This window comes from Dinoponera quadriceps, unplaced genomic scaffold (genome assembly GCF_001313825.1).
Source record: "Dinoponera quadriceps isolate SergipeBrazil2010 unplaced genomic scaffold, ASM131382v1 scaffold2358, whole genome shotgun sequence".
Lineage (NCBI taxonomy): Eukaryota > Metazoa > Arthropoda > Insecta > Hymenoptera > Formicidae > Dinoponera > Dinoponera quadriceps.
The window spans coordinates 59,219-77,680 of NW_014556504.1; the positions used below are offsets into that span (position 1 = coordinate 59,219).

Here is an 18,462-nt window from a genome sequence, read left to right on the forward strand (position 1 = left end):
GATTTGTACACGGTTCGGTTTGAGTTTGTCACATTCGTGACCGTCTTCGATCACGACTTTGGAGCACGGTGAAGCCTAGTAATCTAAGTATAGTATTCGCGTTTCACTGGGAAATAAGTGCGCGTGCAACTGCAACTGCTTCGTAGAATAACCACAGCAAAAGGAGCTTTACAATACGGAAATCATCATCATCATCATCATCATCATCATCATCATCATCATCATCATCATTATAATTATTATTACACATGTCGCAAAGTGGAACACACGCTCTAATTGCACGCGCAACACATCCGAGTACCCGATAGATTTTCGGTTCTTTCTTGCGTTTTTGTTTGGTTCGAACTCATATTATTTATCGATATATCAATCGGCCGATTACGATTAACGACTCAAAGTATCATTTTGCGCGTTCGCGAAGACAAAGATACATTGATAAAAAATCTACGGATGAGCGCTTTAATTTATTTTCAACGTTCTTTTTTTTTCCTTACGAAAACACCGTGTTCGATCGTTTGGTCAAATGTGTGTGTGTGTGTGTGTGTGTGTGTAGAAAGTTTACCAAAAAAGCAAATACTCTCGTCACTTATTGTCAATGTGTTATAAAAGATTTGCGCTTGCATTTCTCGTCCGAGACACAGATCGCGAGATACAGAATAAAAACGCTGTAATTGCACGTGCAATTATTGCTCAGCGCGAGACAGGTATAAGAATGTTGATAGTTGTTTGTCGTCGTCCTGAGAGTGCGACGATCTTGTTCTACGTAACATCAGCCACCAGCAACGTGGCAAATATATATATTTATATGTATCTATGTATCTATATATATTTACATTTTTTAACGAGATTTGTAAGTAAATAACGACAAACGAGAGATATAATTTAAGGTATATAATAATAGATCTCGACATTGTGTTGTCGATTTTCATGAAATTGCGAGCTACCTAAACGCGATAACTCGGACAATAACTTCGTCGGGGCTCGAATCTGTTTCTTAACAACGACATATATATATAAATTTATTTCACAGGACACTGTTGTTCGATAGAAACTGCCGCAATATTCGAAAATTGTGCATATCAATAAATAAAAAAGAAGAGAAAAATGCGATAAAAATTAATTCTCTCTCTAATAAAAACTTAATCCTAAGAGGTACAAAATATTACGCTTACATAAAAATATCTATAAAAACAAAAGATCTGCCTGGCGTATTAAAAATATGTGTACGTATACGTCAAATAATAAGAATTTCGCCTTCGTCCACTAAAGAATCGGAGCTAAAAATTAAGTTTCATTGCATTATATATTATGTTATCGTGTTATTATTATGTCTCTTATATGATGCATTTAATTTCTTTCACGGAGCACAGATTCGAGTCGTCTTCGAAACTTACTGTCTGTGATGTGAGACACGATCACTTGGTGATCGCGAGTATTTCTCGATCGCGTTCTCTCCATATTTTTAATACACACGTTTCACATACGCACGCACGCACGCACGTACACACACACACACACACACACACACACACACACACACACACACACACACACACACACACACACACACACACACACACACACACACACACACACACACACACACACACACACACACACACACACACACACACACACACACACACACACACACACACACACACACACACACACACACACACACACACACACACACACACACACACACACACACACACACACACACACACACACACACACACACACACACACACACACACACACACACACACACACACACACACACACACACACACACACACACACACACACACACACACACACACACACACACACACACACACACACACACACACACACACACACACACACACACACACACACACACACACACACACACACACACACACACACACACACACACACACACACACACACACACACACACACACACACACACACACACACACACACACACACACACACACACACACACACACACACACACACACACACACACACACACACACACACACACACACACACACACACACACACACACACACACACACACACACACACACACACACACACACACACACACACACACACACACGCACGCACGCACGCACGCACGCACATACACGCGCGCATATCCACAGGTATACGTAAATATACAGAACATCTCGAAGAATATGATAACCAGTGATAGGAACGTTTTCTTCCAATTAAATTTAGAAGCTCGACATACATTGTTCAACAAAATCTCTTAAATCTCGCTTCTTCTCCCTTTCCAAGCAACTTTTAATTTTTTTTCAACATTCAATTATAATCTTCTCGACAATTACATCCGTCCAATTAAAATTTCGTTAAAACACAATTTATTTACAATATACTCTAATTAACAAGTAACGTTTTCGTAATTATTTATGCCTTTAAAACTTTGACTAGTTGCATACTTTAATCCTCAATATCAAGTGCCAGCACGATTAAATTTTCTCTTCACATATAAATATATATATAAAATAAAAAAGAAACTTTTCAAGTTCCTCCGAAAGTAACCTATTACTGATTCTCACATTTTCTATAACATACTGTATACGCAAGGCATTCGGGAAGGTTTTTCTTTTCCAGTTGCAGTTAAACAGTGATGTACGATTTAAGTATTAATTCGTTAGAGTGTTTCGTTTTAAGGTAATCGCCACGTTCTTTAGGTCAGTGTTTCCTTAAACCTCTCTTCCACGAAGATCTGGAGAGATACGCAAACTAAAAGAAAGAAACCTCTACGGTTAGTTAGTTAAGATAATTGCGACGAATATTCATCCGCCAGTTACAACGTCTACCCTACTGTTCAGCCGACCGGAGAGATAACCGTAAAAAGTCAACCGTAAAAATCAGAGAAAACGGATAAGTCCGTCCAGAGCCGATCCGGTCAAATGCAGAGCGAAATCGACGTGGGGCGGGTATGGTAAGTAAGCGCGACCGGAACTCCGTCGTCGGCTCCGTCGATTTTCCCCGTTTTGATTTTTAACCCGGCGCAAACCCTTCCGTTTTTCACGCGTTAATTGTAAAACTTTACTGCTACCTATCTCTTACATACGCAGGCTGTGGTGTCAAGCCCAGATGCCCTCTCAGTTGCGGATTCTTTGATTCACGGCACGGATAGTCCCTTAGTGAGAAAATTACCTATTTTTTGATATCTCTATTTAACTACCTATCAGATACACGTCAGCACTCGGACGATCATCACCGCTTTTCCTACTCAGCTCAGCCTTCCACAAGCTAAGTCCGATCGCGAAAGATATCCCTGTAGTAATCAGCAACGAAACACACCCGGACACGCTTCGTAACTTTTGTCGCCCGTCGTTCTCTCTTTTCCCTTCTTTTCTTTTCATCAGAGAACACCTTCTCACGGATGCGAGAAAGAAACGATTCTACCCTTTGGTCTCCCGTGATCTGTAAGTTTAAGAAGCACTGGCGTCGCGCGCGACATCGATCCACCGCCGCGTGCACAGCAGAGCGCACCGTCGCGCGGCGAGAGAGACACGAATGATGCGCGATTAAGTTTTTTTTTTACAATTTTCCGACAGATCGACTGTCTTCGAGACTAGAATCGATCGTCTACTGTACACTCTCGATATAACCCTTCTTCCCTGCTTCCCGACCCGCATTCGTCCCCCCTCCCTCGTCGCGAAATAAAAAATGGCCGACAAACTAACTAGCTAATACGTAAGACACTATTGACACCTATTACAGTTAAAAATTAAGTTTACAACGCTCGCTGTCGCACGATGTATAATTTCGGCTGGCGCGGGCTCGTCAACGATTTGCGCTGCTATTTTCCTAACAACGGTGTGCGGCGGCGGCTCCAAGGACCCATGGAACGTGGATCCGCGAGAAACTGGGATTCTGCGGATCCAAGAGTCCACGAAACGAAAAAGATCCGCACGACGAAGACAAACGGGAATTAAGGTAGCCACGTAGACGATATCAAAGGTATTGTTACGATGGTACCGATAAAAATTTTCAGCAACGTGCGTGCGATTTATCTATCAGAGTCCAGGATTCGTGATGCCGAGGGATACTTGGATCCTGACTCTTCGGACGTGAGATCTCTTTCGGATGCACGGGGCTGCCGTTCACTCATCGGTACAAAAAAAAAAAAGAAACAGTGATTGCTTCTCAGCAGAACAGGTGACAAAAGTAATTTTTCAAATAACAAAATAGTGACGCCAAAAGTGACATTTTTTGTCAAATTCTGAGAGTAACTAAGACCGTTTGAGCAAAAAAGTAATATTGATTCTTACTTTTCCGAGTTTATCTTTGGATAATTTAATATGTGGCGAGTTCTTAGTACGATTCGAACGTTCATAATAGAGATTAAAGACATGAACGATACAATATGAGTACGCTTTCGGAAACAATCGGCGGCAGACGAGAAGGCACAAATATATACAGGACGCCTATATTTTACAAATTTAACGGCAGCTCAGGAAAAAAGTGATTTAAATGACTGAATGGCAGCACTGAGACACATAAAGTCAGAGATTCATGATGCGAAAAACCTGGTAATATCGATCATATAATTTTTCCTTAGGACGGAAACGTGAAAATTCCAATGTTTTCAAATTTAAAAAATTACACTTCTCGTGAATTCACGCTGGAGGAGAAGGTCCATGATCAATTTCCAGGGAGTCATGCATTCTTTCCACTAGCATGAATTCATGAAAAATAGAAATTTTTTAATTCGAGAGCCAAATGTTATTTAAGCCCAAATGGAAATGTTCACTCCCCCCCGTTCAAAGGAAAATTATGTAGCTGCGTTCCGATATTCACTGCTGAAAATCTATAGTTCATGTTACGCGTACTATAGATTTCGGGATCAGCAGCAGTCGAAGAATTTGGAATACCAAAGATTCACTTGGTATCCACGAATTCAGAGGCCTGCAGAGGGATGAAGAATGTTAAGTGTGTTTATGAAATCGTTGGTCCTTGCAGCCGAGCACGCACCCATTTTGCACCGACGATCACCGAAAATAACGATAGACAGTTTCAAACAGCATTCAGATTCGCCAGTTGGCATAGCGCCGATACTTTGGCTCGAGTTGCTTCATGACTTCTTCGAACTCATCGATTTCGTCATCCTCGTCGTCATACTCGACCGCGTTGTCGATCTCGTTCCCTTTGTTGCCCCTATTCTCCTCCCCTCGCTGTGCTGCATTATTTCGGGCTGCAAAAAACGAAACGTATCGTCCTTGTTCCATAAACCAATATTCGTGCACGCTCGAATGAAAGTGTTTGCGCTTGGCATTTCCCACGGACAAAGTTGTACAAAGCTTTCAGAGAGAGAGAGAGAGAGAGAGAGAGAGAGAGAGAGAGAGAGAGAAAGAGAGAGAGACTGCAGTTCAGGGTTGACCGGAAAATTCCAGTAGGTGGAAGAAACCATGGTATACGCCGGCTTCTGTCTCGAATTTTATCCGATGGAATAAATTGGCAAAAACTATAAAAAGACTAATAGGTAATAATATTGAAATATATTTATCTATAACTTTATGCAAAGTGACATTTTTATTTTAATAAATAAATGATAAAAATGTCCTGAAGACGTCTTCAGGATATTTTTAAAACGTCTTATGTCTAGATTTTAAACATTGTGTTGAATAAGGCATCGCAGGCTGCTTATAAATTAGAATATCGATGAAAAGGACTTATTTATTTTAATGCCCTTATATAAATAAAAAAGACCACTTTTTGCTGGATTTTTTTCGAAAAATATCGGTTCTTATCACTGGTATGGACTGTATCAGAAAAACCTAGAATTTTGCCAACCCTGGTGCAGTTATAATTCAATTGAATTTAAAATAAGCATAATATATAACGGCTTTTAAAATATACAATCAAAAGAGAACGATAGATAAGTAAGAGTCAGACGCTGGTGTTTTTTATATGTAAATACTCTTATCTCTAAATTTGGTTAAATCTAACACCAGAGTCTGACTACATACCTATCGTTTTCTTTTGATTAAAAATAAAAAAAATAAGCAATCACACAATTAAGGATAAGTGGGCAAATGAAAGCCGACACGCCAATGTTGGTGTGCACAAAAAAAATATCTACGTGATGCTTCTTGGCAAAAAAAAAGAAGCGCAAAATTGACCTCTCAGACATCGAAAGAGTGACTAATTTTGTCAAATTCTGAGAATAACCAAGCAAAATTACTTAAGCAAAATAGTAACACTCTTATCTTCCTAGGTTTACCTTCAGATAACATATAGTGAGTTCTTTTCATAATACAGTTTGAAAGTTTATAACAGGGAAAGATCAAAGACATGAACGATTAAAAGTAAGTACGCTTTCGGAGCAGTTTTATTAAGAGAGGCGGCAAATATATATAGCGCTAATATTTTACAAATTTAACAGCAGCTCAGGAAAAAAGTCATTATAATTAATCATTTTGGACGACAGCGAATTTTTGTATCGACTTGTCAAGAAAAAGTGGCAAAAAGTGACTTAAAATGATTGGATGGTAGTGCTGACGTTGAAATTCCAACCACCGCCAATTTCCCTTAAAATGTTGAAACGTACCCGAGTGCTTTGTTACGGAGAATGTTAGTGAGCATGGGGGGAAAAAACAAGGAAATGTTATTTCGCCCGAGGTGAATTGAGTTACACGTTAAAGCGTGAAGACAGAACACCTGGCGCTTTAATGTATTAACAAGGCATAGACGTTACTGTGCTTGTCGAGAAGAGGAGAGGTTGAGGCTCGATTCAGCGAGGAAGAAGCTTGCAAAGAAAGAACCGGCAGGGCAAAGTAAAACGTTGCGTCGAAGACTTCGTAGGAATACTCCACGACGACAAAACGTGAGCCTTCGCAGACGTTGGGAGCGCGATTCGAGCGTCTCGTTGTGGAACCTGGCGAGATAATAATTACCACCGCACTTCCTACGCTGGCGATTGCACCTTATCATCGTCACCGTTCGATTTTTCGCACAATAAGCAAAACACAAGCTCTTCGAGGCGTCCACGTTTTCTCCTGCAAAACCGCACGTTCCCAGCGTTCGACAGTGACAACGACAATAGCAAAGCCGATTGCGCGTGCAAGTTGAACTCTAGCGAAAAGCGAAACAACAGAGGGGGGCACGAGCGACAACGAAAGAAACATTCCTCTCGTCAGCCGCACGTGTCACGTTAACTCCTAGATTGCACGATGTTCTCGTCAGATACACACACACACACACACACACACACACACACACACACACACACACACACCAACACAGTGGCCAATGGTGACTTTATGAAGCTTGTTCACGTGGCAATCGAGCAATCCTGGATGGCCGGGCTCGTCTCGGGAGGACACACAGAGGACTTTGCGCTCAAGACGACCGGCGCCAGGACGAGCAGCATGGACGCATTCTAGGATCGTTTGTGGGAAATTCCCAAGCCGAAGAAGAAGAGAAGGAAGAAGAAGAAGAAGAAGCACCCAGTCGCACCTAGTGTACTCACCTGGTGCCGTGCACGGCTGCGGGCGAGTGTGCGATCACCGGCGCTGCCGAAGGACGGACGACGCCTTCGTCGGCGACGACGACTCCCAGCGCGCCGCTGTTCGCCATCCCGGCGCCCGGCCGAGCCGCGCTGACGACCGCGCACTTGATGCTGTTGAGGTACGAGCACGCGATGCCGCTCACGCTATCGTTATCTACTAGCCGCGCCTCCTTCGCGAGGAAACCCGACGCGAACTCCCCAAAGTCGACGTCCCCGTCATCATCGTCGTCGTCGTCGTCGTCATCGTCGTCGTCGTTGTCATCGTCATCCTCCTCCTCGCCGGCGGCGCCGCCACCTTCACCGTCGTCGTCCTCGTCGTCGGCCACCCCGCCGTCCTCACGAGCGCCGTTGTTGTCGTTGCGCGCCGGTCTCTTGGAGGAGTTCACCTCCAACGTCCGCTCGACGGCGGCGCAGTCCACCCTGATGCAGATCGACGAGCACTCCGACTCGATCCCGGAGTCCACGCTCTCCTGGAGGCTGCTGCGCGCCGGCGGCAGCGGATGGGCGTCCGCTGCGACTGAGTCGTCGATCGTCATCGCGGTCTCGTCGATGCCCGAGTCCTGACTGTTCCTGTGCAGACCCTCCGGATGCCCGATCAGCAGCGTGCTCGTCGTCGTCGAGGTGGCCGTGGTGATCGGCAGCTCGAAGTAGCTCGAGTTGGCCACCTTGGCGTTCAGCGAGCATCTAGACGTCACGCCCGGCGACAGCTCGTCCTCCACGGATGTGCCGTCCGTGGAGATGTCGGTCATGCAGAAGATCAGCTCGTCCACGTCGGACGACTTGTCCAGGTTGGCGCAGGACGCCTCCTCGTACGGTGGTACGATGAGGATGGTCGGATCGCTGCGTCGCCTGTCGGCTTCCGGTGGGCCCCCCGCCGCGTCCTTAAGGATACTTCGATGTACGTCGACGTTATTTGGCACGGACGACTGATGGCGGAGCCTCTCCGACGGAGGTGGCGCCTCACCGTCCTCGCTCACCGCGACAGGACTTGTATTCTTCGTCGAAGATTCTAGCTTATTAATATTTACACTTGTACTTCTGCAATGAGCGGAGTCGCGGCAAGCGTCGTCGTCGGGGACTTCCGCGTGATCCTGCCGCTGTGGCTCTCGTTGCTCCCCCTCTCCTCTCGCCCCCGTGAAGTCGCACCGGTGATCCTGGTCAGCGACGCGGCGCGTGCCACTGGTAACTTGGTCGTTTGAGTCAAAACCGTCGGCGTCCCTCGGCCCCGACGTCCCTTGGTCGCCTCCCGGTGCAAACGTCGTCCCGCCGACGTCGTCCGGCGCGACGCTCGCCGTCGGCGCGGTACTTAAGCTATCTACGACTTCCCTATCGCGCGCTATGTTACAAATCGGAAAACTACTATCACTAGTCTGATTAATACTGTCCGTCGTGGTTGTATCACATGTCCTCGGCTCCGTCGCGGCGCGCGCGCCCCCAGCCGCTTCGTCGTCGTCGTCACGTTCCGAGCACTTCGCGTCGTTAGCTCCGGTGACCACGTCGCGTCCCCGACGCCGAGGGTTCGCGACCTGCGTTGGGCGTTCCTCGGCGTCGTCACGCTCCACGCACTCTGAATCACCGCCCTCGTCGTCGTCGTCGTCGTCGCTACGTAAGGGACGCCTCGCGTCATCGCACTCCCCGCTGTCGGCCCGACTTAATTCTAAAACAGAGTATTCAGGTATGTCCGTTAACTTTACAGCTACGCACGCGGTGAATTTGCTCGACGACGACGACGACGATAATGATGATAACGACGATGACGACGACGACGATTGCATCGCGTTTGCCGTCGCGACGCACCCGCTTTCTAATACTAAATCTTTATCGGCAAAATCGTCCTTTGATTGCACACTTTCAGGTAACGGTCGATCACCCCGGTCGGTCCATCGTGATTCACACACGCCGCGCGAGTAGTCCTCCCGGAATTCGTCCCTCGTGGAATCCCCGCTTCTCCCCCGATCTTCCGGGGCCCCGTCGTCGTCTTCCACGGTCACCTCCTCGCTACCATCGACGAGCGGATTCTTCCCCTGTGCATCGAGGTCCTCCTCTTCCACGTTGCCGGCGAGCCGGTTTTTCCCCGCCCCCTCCGGATCCTGCCGGTCGTTCCGCGAAATCTGATCCCTCACCAGACCGAATAAATTATCCCCGTTATTCGAGACTTCGTTCCTCTCCCGATCCACCGACGTCGTGTTCCCCCGGCCGACCCTCGCAACCCGATCATCGACTGGCTTCTGCATGTCGTTCCCCGCAACCTGACTCTTCCCCCGGCCGAGAAAGAGACCCTCCTCCCTCGTAATCCGATTCTGACCGAATAAATTGCTCCCGGCGTCCCTCGTAATTTGATTCTTCGCCCGATGATCGGCCATCGAATTACTGCCGTCGTCGTCGTTTCGCGCAACCCGATCCCCTACGCGGTCGTGGCGACCGAACAAGTCCCGCTCGTCTTCCCGACGATTCTTCTCCCGATCCTCCATCGAATCCTTCGCCCTCCTCCTCACGGCTGGATTCTCATCGTCATCGCGATCGAAGGGAGTACCCTCGAGAATCTCACCGGTCTCTCGGGCAAGCTGACTTTTCTCTTGGCCGCCGACGAAACTCTCCCGCTGCTGTTCGTTCGGCACGGCCTCCGGCGCCCTCTCGTCGACATTCGCCGGCTGGCTCTTCGGCTGGCCGAAGAGCCTCGCGCTCTGCTCGACGAGGGTCGCGTGCGGGTCGAGCTTGAACGACGCAAATATACCTGTCAGGCTCTGCAGCTGCGTCACGTTTAACCTAATCGACCTGCTCCTCAAGGGGGACCCGTGTTGCTCCGCGGACGACCACGACGAGCCGTCCGTGCTAACTTTGGCTCGGCCTTCTTTCAGGTACTGCTGCAATTTGTCGCCCAATGCCATCACGCCGCTCACGTTCTCCTGCAGGGAGGCTGCTGTTGTCCTGCCGCTGCTGCTGTCCGCGGCGGCGGCGCTCGACGAGTCCGAGAAGAGGCTGCCGGGGTACTGGAACAGCGACAGCAGCTTCTCCAGGCTGGACTTGTGCCTCTGCACCGACGACGTGCTCGCCCGTTCCTGCGGTTGCGAGTCGGCGGTGCGGATCGGGACTCCCGCCGGCCTCGCCTCGAGCGAGCCGGTCGACGCTCCACCCCCGTCCTCCTCCTCCACTACGCTAATCCTCGGCGAAGAGGTGCCTTCGCTCGGATATGCAGGTACCTGTAGCTCCTTTGTACTCGTATACACGATACGACGGCGGTCCGCGCAGGCCGTCGTGACGCTCTTGAGATCCGTTCCAACGTAGCGGCCCCGACCCGCGGTGGTCTCGCCGTGGCGGGGATCTCCGACGCCTTCGCTCCGCGCTTCCCCCTCCTCCTTCTCCTCCTCGTCGTCGCGTCCACGCGACCGCGCAACGTCGAGACGCGGGCCTTCGCGCTTCGCAACGCTCTCACAGGACGAGGTAGTCTCCTTCGCCGCCGAGACTGCCGCCACGTCGGTCCTGGTCCCGCGACCGGCGTCGCCGGAGTCGGCCGACACCCTGAAGTTAAAGCCGATGGTGACGTTGCCGCTGGGCGAGGTGACGACCGACCTGGGCGCGCTCACCGGCTCGACCACCGAGACGCGGAACCGCGACGGCCCGGGGCTGCCGCCGACGAAGAGACCGGTGGGAGAGGAGCCGAGCGACGGTGGGGTGACCGGCGAGGAGGAGGCCGAGGAGTCGGTGGAGCGCAGCGACGCCTCCGGTACCCGGCAGACGACGAAGCGGTTGCGGGACGGACTGGGGATCGGACTCGCCACCGGGGAAGGGATGGGACTGGGAGCCGGGGAACGCAGGCGGCCACCGCTGGTGCGCTTCGGCTCCAGCATGCTGCGCGCCGCCGTCTCCTCGACCAACGACGCCGCCGCCGGTCGCGATGGGCATGGCAGTGTCTGACAGGTAAGCGAGATCTTACGGGAGCTCGCGTTCAACAGCCGGCTCGGGTGCTGCGGGCTCTCGGTGTCCTCGGCGGATTCCTCCAGCAGCCGGCGCTCCCCGTTCTGGCCGCAGTAGCCGCGTATCTCCGACACCAGCTCGATGTACTGATGCAAGGCGCCGTCCTTGGGCAGAAAGGAGTCGATTAGTCGCCGCGATCTCGCCGAGCGGACTTCTAACCGGGAGGGTATTCAAAGTCCGATCTTACGTCTCGGATCCGTTCCGAGTTCATCTTTCAGACTCAGGCGTTACCGGAGCTGTCTGACAACCTCGACTCAGGGTCGCGCCGTAGACATCTCGAGATTATACATGGATAATTTACGTTCATATCGGCGTAATTGTTCGCATGATGTTTAAACGGACTTCCCTTCATGTAGACAATGCAAACTATATGAAGTATTATAAATTGCACAGCACGATGCAAAGGGAAAGGATAAGTTATCAATCTAAATTAATTTAAGCTATAAAGTAAGCTAAATGTAATATAAATAATAGGAATATAAATAATTTCAACTATAAAACAGTCCACGTATCCGATTTTTATGTTAATTGTGTGAGAAGATATTTAATATGATAAATATTGAAAGGCTGATACGTATACATGCAGGTGACACAGAAATGTTATCGTTTAAATTCACCTGTGGACTTTCAAACGGAAAAAGGCAGTGTTCCTTTATGTTCGCGATTACCACAGGTACAACGTCCACAGTACTTTCCTCTCTCCCTTTTTCTTCAGCGTGAAATCAAGCTCGCCAAATCCATTATTGATTTCTCGTGGCATCGTAAGATACCACAATTGTGCCGTTATGTTTGAACAAATTTTATAAATTTTTATTAGGTTATATTAGGTTATATTAGATCAAGTTAAACATAATTCACTGTAAGCATATTTAAAATATCTATATAATGATATATGAAAGGTGTATTCATGCTGTTAATACACAAATGTTATTATTCAGGTTTACCTGTGAATATTCGCAACAGAAACAAAATATAAAAATAAAAATATAAAAATGAGACTTACGAAATGTAAGTCTGGATTCACAACAGATATAGTAAGCCTTTAGCCTTTTGCTCTGACCACTAGATTGTAACGTAACATTAATAATATCTACATAAATAATCACCAACTAATGTACGAAAGTAACTTTTTTAAATTTACAGAGTTTTACTATAATTAAACAAAATAACGTTTATGAGTTCCATATTGGAGAGGCACCATTTTTAAAGTAGCACTTTTGATTATTAATTCGCAACTATAACAACTCAAAAATACGTTATATGTATGGAATTTACGGATGTCCAGTTTTATTCTGATGAAAAACAAAATTATAATTTCAGTCGCCATATATTGGGTCCACCCTTTTGAGTTGGAAAAATTGTGACTTCGTAAACAGTAACACGAAACTCTAACAATGACATTGCTTAACTTGTAAAAATTCATTTTCCGCCGGCTTAAGCACTTTTGCGAAATTCAGCTTTCCAGTCAAGTTGATCGAGCGTTAATGCGACTTTCGGCAGCGCAGGAAACGCCTTTTGTCAAGAATTACATTACATTTCATCGATCAGAAAAGAAGACTGAAAGCTTGCAAATATCGTGGATCCAAAAAGAAGACGAGCCGTTCCGTGACAGCTCGTAGATTACTTATTGTCTACACAGATGACGTGTTATAGTTTACATTATCTGCGCGTAAACACCCTAGGCCTCGATACTGTTTCGTTCGGTTCATCTTCAGATTCATCTTCAGACGCTGTCACAGATCCGTTTCATCGGCCACGTGGCATCTCGAGATGAACTTTAGATGATCTTGAAGGTAACAATAATAACGGACCGTGAATACTTCCCCAGGTCGAAAGCGGGTTTTACGAGCGGGCGAAGCTCTCGTCGCGCGCGCGACAAGCGACGGCACTCACTATTCTTATCCGCGGTTTGTCGTCCAGATCGATCTGCGTGATGCTCTTGTTGCTCTTCATCACGTTGACTAAAGCGTGCATCCCGCGCATCTGTATGCTGTTGTCCCGTAAATCTATCCTCTGCGAGAGCGAAAGGCATGTGTAGAGCATAGATAGGAACCGTAGCGAGTCGTATATACGAGCGGAGATACGAGCGAGAGAGCTGCCTCACCTGCAGGACCTGATTCGTTTCCATTATCTCGGCGAGCGTGACTATCCCGTCGCACGTGAGCTCCGTTGATTGCATGCCCAATTGCAAGAGAACACGGTTATTCTTCAGCGAATCGTTCACGATGCTCAATACCTCGTCCGTCAGCATGTTCTGACCAATATTCAGGGTCTCCAATGTTTTCGACAATGCCTGAACACAATTATCGCGGACGTGATAGAGCAGCAAACGCGTTACGCTACAAATAGCACATCTTTTATTTCTTTACTTGTACTCTCTCTCTCTCTCTCTCTCTCTTAATCGTTGCAGACTTAAGATAGCTCGAGATTCCCACAATGTTTGTGTGTGTGTGCGTGCGTGCGTGTGTGTGTATGTGCGTGTGCGTCAATTTTAATTGCCCCCATCTGTTACTCTCCAACCGTGTTAATTTATCTATTAATAATGGTGCAATGTGTATACAAGCAAAAGTACGTAAGAGGGAGAAAATGATATAACGAAACAACTGCAAAAATGTATAACATCGTTAAGATAAGGTCCATTGGTAAGACAGACTACCGTCGCACGCGCGGGACGATATGTAATAAATTTATACGAATCGTGAGAACGATGACAACGTGACATCGCGGATTCGAGGGGAAAGCACGGATATGGATTTCTGCAAGATACCTGTATAATATACATACTATAATTCTTGAAAAGTAAGGTGACGATTTCTTAGTTAGACGATTATTCCAGAGTATCAGGATACTAAGTCCCTTGCCGGTTTTGTCCTCGTTCACTTGATTAATCAGGCCCTCCAATATATCCCGTACACCGTCGTCCTGGACGTTATTATTACTAAGGAAAGAACATTTCCAAGAAGAAAATCTGCGCTAACACAGTTCGCTCGCTTAAATAAGCGCATGCTTCACGCAGGTGTGAAACAAACGCAAACACTTAACGCAACCTGTACAAAACCTGAACGCGCCGGAAAAATCAGCCCGAGTTGTTGTGCATCTAAACTGCTCTATCGTGATTTCTATCAAATTCCGAAGAAAACTCGAAACTTCACGCGCGGGAATCCACGGATCGGGACAAGTCGGAAAATACGAGAGAAGGAAAACGCTTCTCCAATCACATTCATTTGTAATTGTCGAATAATGCATACCTGATATCGAGCAGTTGCAGGTGATTGTTCATTCTTAAGAGAGATCCGAGCTGTATAGCGTCGTACAGGTCGAGCCCGTTATCGGCTAAATATAGTTCCCGTATACCGCTATTCATTTTTAGAGCTGTAACTGTTACAAAAACGAGGATATACAGATTGTTCCGAGAGAGGGATTTATACGGATTATTAATCATAATCCGTATAAACCTTTATATATAAATAAATAAATAAATAAATATATATATATATATTTATAATATATAATATATATATAAAGAAAAAGAAAAAAATGCTTTTATGTTTTTACTTTCCATAACATCGACGCGCTTCAACGTACACAATTATTTTATTCACACGAATATTCTAAATGCCCAGCAAATATTGTTACAATTAATAAATCACTAGAACACGACACAAGTGAGAATTATCGATGACATTACGACTATTCTAAGTGCACAGAAGAGTATTGTTATATAATAAATACCAAGTATGACGATTGCTCTGCCCGACAGTCCACAATTTTCCAATTTAAGGACATGCAGATGGCAGACTAATCGCAATGCACGGTTCAAAATGTTCATGTACTGTTCGTTAAGCGTTACATCCCTCGCTTCGAGCTGCTCTAAACACTGAGTCTAAACAAATGAGACTGCGTTAATTACACTCTCTCGGCGATTTGCTTCAGACGTAACAATGTGTGATGATAATATCTCTCTCTATCTCCTATGTGCTAGACATACTAGACGGTATTTAAATAGATTGTGTGTGCAAGCGAAGATAAAAATAAAAAAAAAGAGAGAAGAAAAAAAAGCTAATATCGATATGTGGCATGTGAGGCGGTTTAACGGTGGGTTTTCTCTCGTTTAAGACTGAGTGCACAGGGTACCTTCTTAATCATATGCGAGCACGCTTGCCAGCCGCGTGGCCCGATGTTCGGATTAGACGAGATATTTAAGTGTTTCGTGGACTCATAATATTCCAGCATATCAAATAATATTATGGAGCTCTGTAATAATAATAATAATAACCGTCCATTAGTACGCGATTAGTTGCGCACGCTGTTGTGTTAAATCATACACTTAATAATAACAATTCGCGAGGAGGAAGATATCCGGCAAGATAATTTTCGATGGAACCCACCTCGTCGGTTAAAGATGTCCCTTCTAAATTAATTCTGTTAAATTGTACTCTCTTCAGTATTTCTTCCAATGGCTCGCAATGACCCTGATCCAAGGTTTCCCCTTCCAAGTTCAGCTCCTCACAACGATCGTGAGATATATCCAGATTCTATGTAACAAGAACAGAGGCGTACAGAGACAAAGCGAGACTTTCTCCCCCTCCCCTCCCCGTGAGATTGGCCGCGGATTGGAGTCGAAGTTTGAGGAAAACTTGTGAAATGCCGTAATCTTGAAAGCAGCGGAGCTATGTCCATGCACTATTAAGGCCCAATGTACAATCTCTGACAAGAGAATCTCGCTAGAACGCTAGAATTGCTAGAACTGGTAGCGGTGTCCAAAATGCCGTGACAAGAGTAAAAAAAAAAAAGGGAAAACGAAACTTCACGTTTCCATAACAGCTGCTTTTCGTTTAAGTGAACAAGCTCGATACTTCCGTATACATACAAATTTGGTCCTTGTGTGAAATCATTACTTTGTTGCAACATGCTCACACCTGAATTCATTAACATCGCTTGTGTTTTATGTCGGAAAGAATAGCTATTAAGAATTATACGTAGAAGTGTAGGAGTAACGAAGAAACGGAGACATATTTACCTCGAGCTGAGCTAAAACGCTCTGTAGGGGTTCGGTGCTGTGACGTGCGCAGGACTCCTTGTATGCGAATATTAAATCCTCACGACTCACATTCTCAGCTGGGGACAATGATTTCACTTCTTAATACACGCAGACCGGGTCGCGAGCACCGATTTTTTTTTTCTTTTTCTACAAACGTCTTCCCACAAGAGACGGGGGACGCACGTGGCCGAAAATTGAAGAACGATCCGTGATTCTACGATTTTATCAGACTTCGTACGATTATCAAGTCGGGGAAGAGGAATAATCGCTACGGCTTCGTTATATGTTGTACTAGATAGATAGAGATACTTTAACATCACGTCAAACTTATAATTAGTACATGGTTCGCATTGCGAAATCCCTCACTTGGGACTGTCTATAAAAAACCTAATAGCATAGTGACAGCGAAATATAACTGCATTGAGAAACAGATAAGACATGACGCTATATTATAGAATATAATACTGAGAAAATAAGACTGGAAAGATGTATTCGATAGGTAATACCATTCCACGCATATAAAAATGTCAGTCCTAAATTTTCATTAAGTTACATCACATTAAATTTCCACTTCTGTCCGTGAATTAAAAGAAAAATTGCAGCTTCTACATAGAATCATATTGATCTGTGATTTTCCATGAAAATGAAGTGTTTATAATATTAATGAGATCTTCTTGAAATTTTCGGAAACAAGCATCGTTAATGCTCTGATAATGTCATAAGAATACTGAGAGCCAGTCGTCTCCAAGGATTCTGTGCCAAATCATCAAGCTGTCACAATAGATCCCCGGATTCAGAGACTCTCCTTCCTTCGCAGAGACCTTCAAATAGAGCCTAGCCAGAGCTATTCAGTCCCGAGTACTTCAAAGCTTATCTCTCAAAGTGCACTGGCACGATGATATTCAGTACAGACAGCACAGCTATACGGTACTCACCGTGTCGCCAGGGATTGGCAGGCTCCAAGTAGCCCGTTACCAGGTGATTGTCGCTCAGGGGGAAGCTGACTCGTCGGGGCGGGTCACCAGCTTCGGACGGTTTCTTGGCCCAGACCAAGGCGCTCCGCAGCTGCCGGCCGTCGATCCACATGTAGGGCGACGGTGGTGGACCACTGGTGCCGCAGCGCGGCCTCCTACCGGTGTACATCGTTGTGGTCGGTGGCTGCGACGCCGTCGCGCTCGTCGTTCCATCCCGCTCGCCCTCGATTGCCAAGGTCGTGAGCGAATCCCCGCAGGTTTGCGCAACCGAGTCTGCTCCCTCGCTCATGCTTCCGGAGCCTCGGACATATTTCGTCGCACTCGGAAACGCGGCCCCCGCGCTCACGCACAGGCGGGCGAGCAGGAACGAACTTATTCGCGGACAGACGGACGTACACTCGCTCGCTGTCGCTCGTTCACACGCACGCACGCACGCAACGCGCGACACACAACACGCGTGATCACGCTCGCACACTCACTCGTTCGCTCACTCACTGCTCGCTGCCGCTGCTGCTGTTGTTGCTGCTGCCCGCCGTCCGGGCCGTACGACGTTCGTCGCGGACGTCAACGCGCCTCAGCGGAGACACACACCCGATGCACGCACTGGGCCCACCATCTTTGTTGCCATCGAAGTGAAGTCGCGCAAGTCGCGGCCGCCGCGAGAGCACCTAGAGGGGCGGCTAACGCGAGCGGAATTGCGCTGCTGCTCCGCGAAAATCACCAGGGCTGCGTTCTGAAACTATCCTCGACAGTGATATTTAATTGACCAATCAGGACAAAAGGAGCGAAAATTTCTTTAAGATGATTGGTCGATCTCAAGCTCGTTGAGTAGGATTTCTGAACGCAGCCCAGTGTCCGTATTCTGTAGGTTTTAAGGAATTTACCAATCACAGTCGAATTGTGGAAGAATAATCAATTGTGATTGG

At 46.7% G+C, this 18,462-nt stretch overlaps 1 protein-coding gene across 2 annotated transcripts; it reads right to left on the reverse strand.

Annotated features, from left to right (window-relative positions):
- Positions 1–2,107: 2,107 nt before the first annotated feature.
- LOC106747830 lies at positions 2,108–18,143 on the reverse strand. 2 transcript variants are annotated; one of them, XM_014625759.1, is made up of 11 exons: positions 17,498–18,143; positions 16,542–16,639; positions 15,910–16,056; positions 15,656–15,775; positions 15,254–15,404; positions 14,770–14,899; positions 14,306–14,459; positions 13,626–13,814; positions 13,415–13,534; positions 7,508–11,625; positions 2,108–5,230 (listed from the first exon to the last, which is right to left on the reverse strand). In XM_014625759.1, the coding sequence occupies exons 1-11, from the start codon at positions 17,823–17,825 to the stop codon at positions 5,221–5,223; spliced, it is 5,565 nt and encodes a 1,854-aa protein (XP_014481245.1). In that variant the 5' UTR covers positions 17,826–18,143; the 3' UTR covers positions 2,108–5,220. The 2 variants fall into 2 exon arrangements, with proteins under 2 accessions (XP_014481245.1, XP_014481246.1); XM_014625760.1 differs by lacking the exons at positions 15,254–15,404; positions 15,910–16,056; positions 16,542–16,639; positions 17,498–18,143 and having other exon boundaries at positions 15,656–15,734.
- Positions 18,144–18,462: the final 319 nt, after the last annotated feature.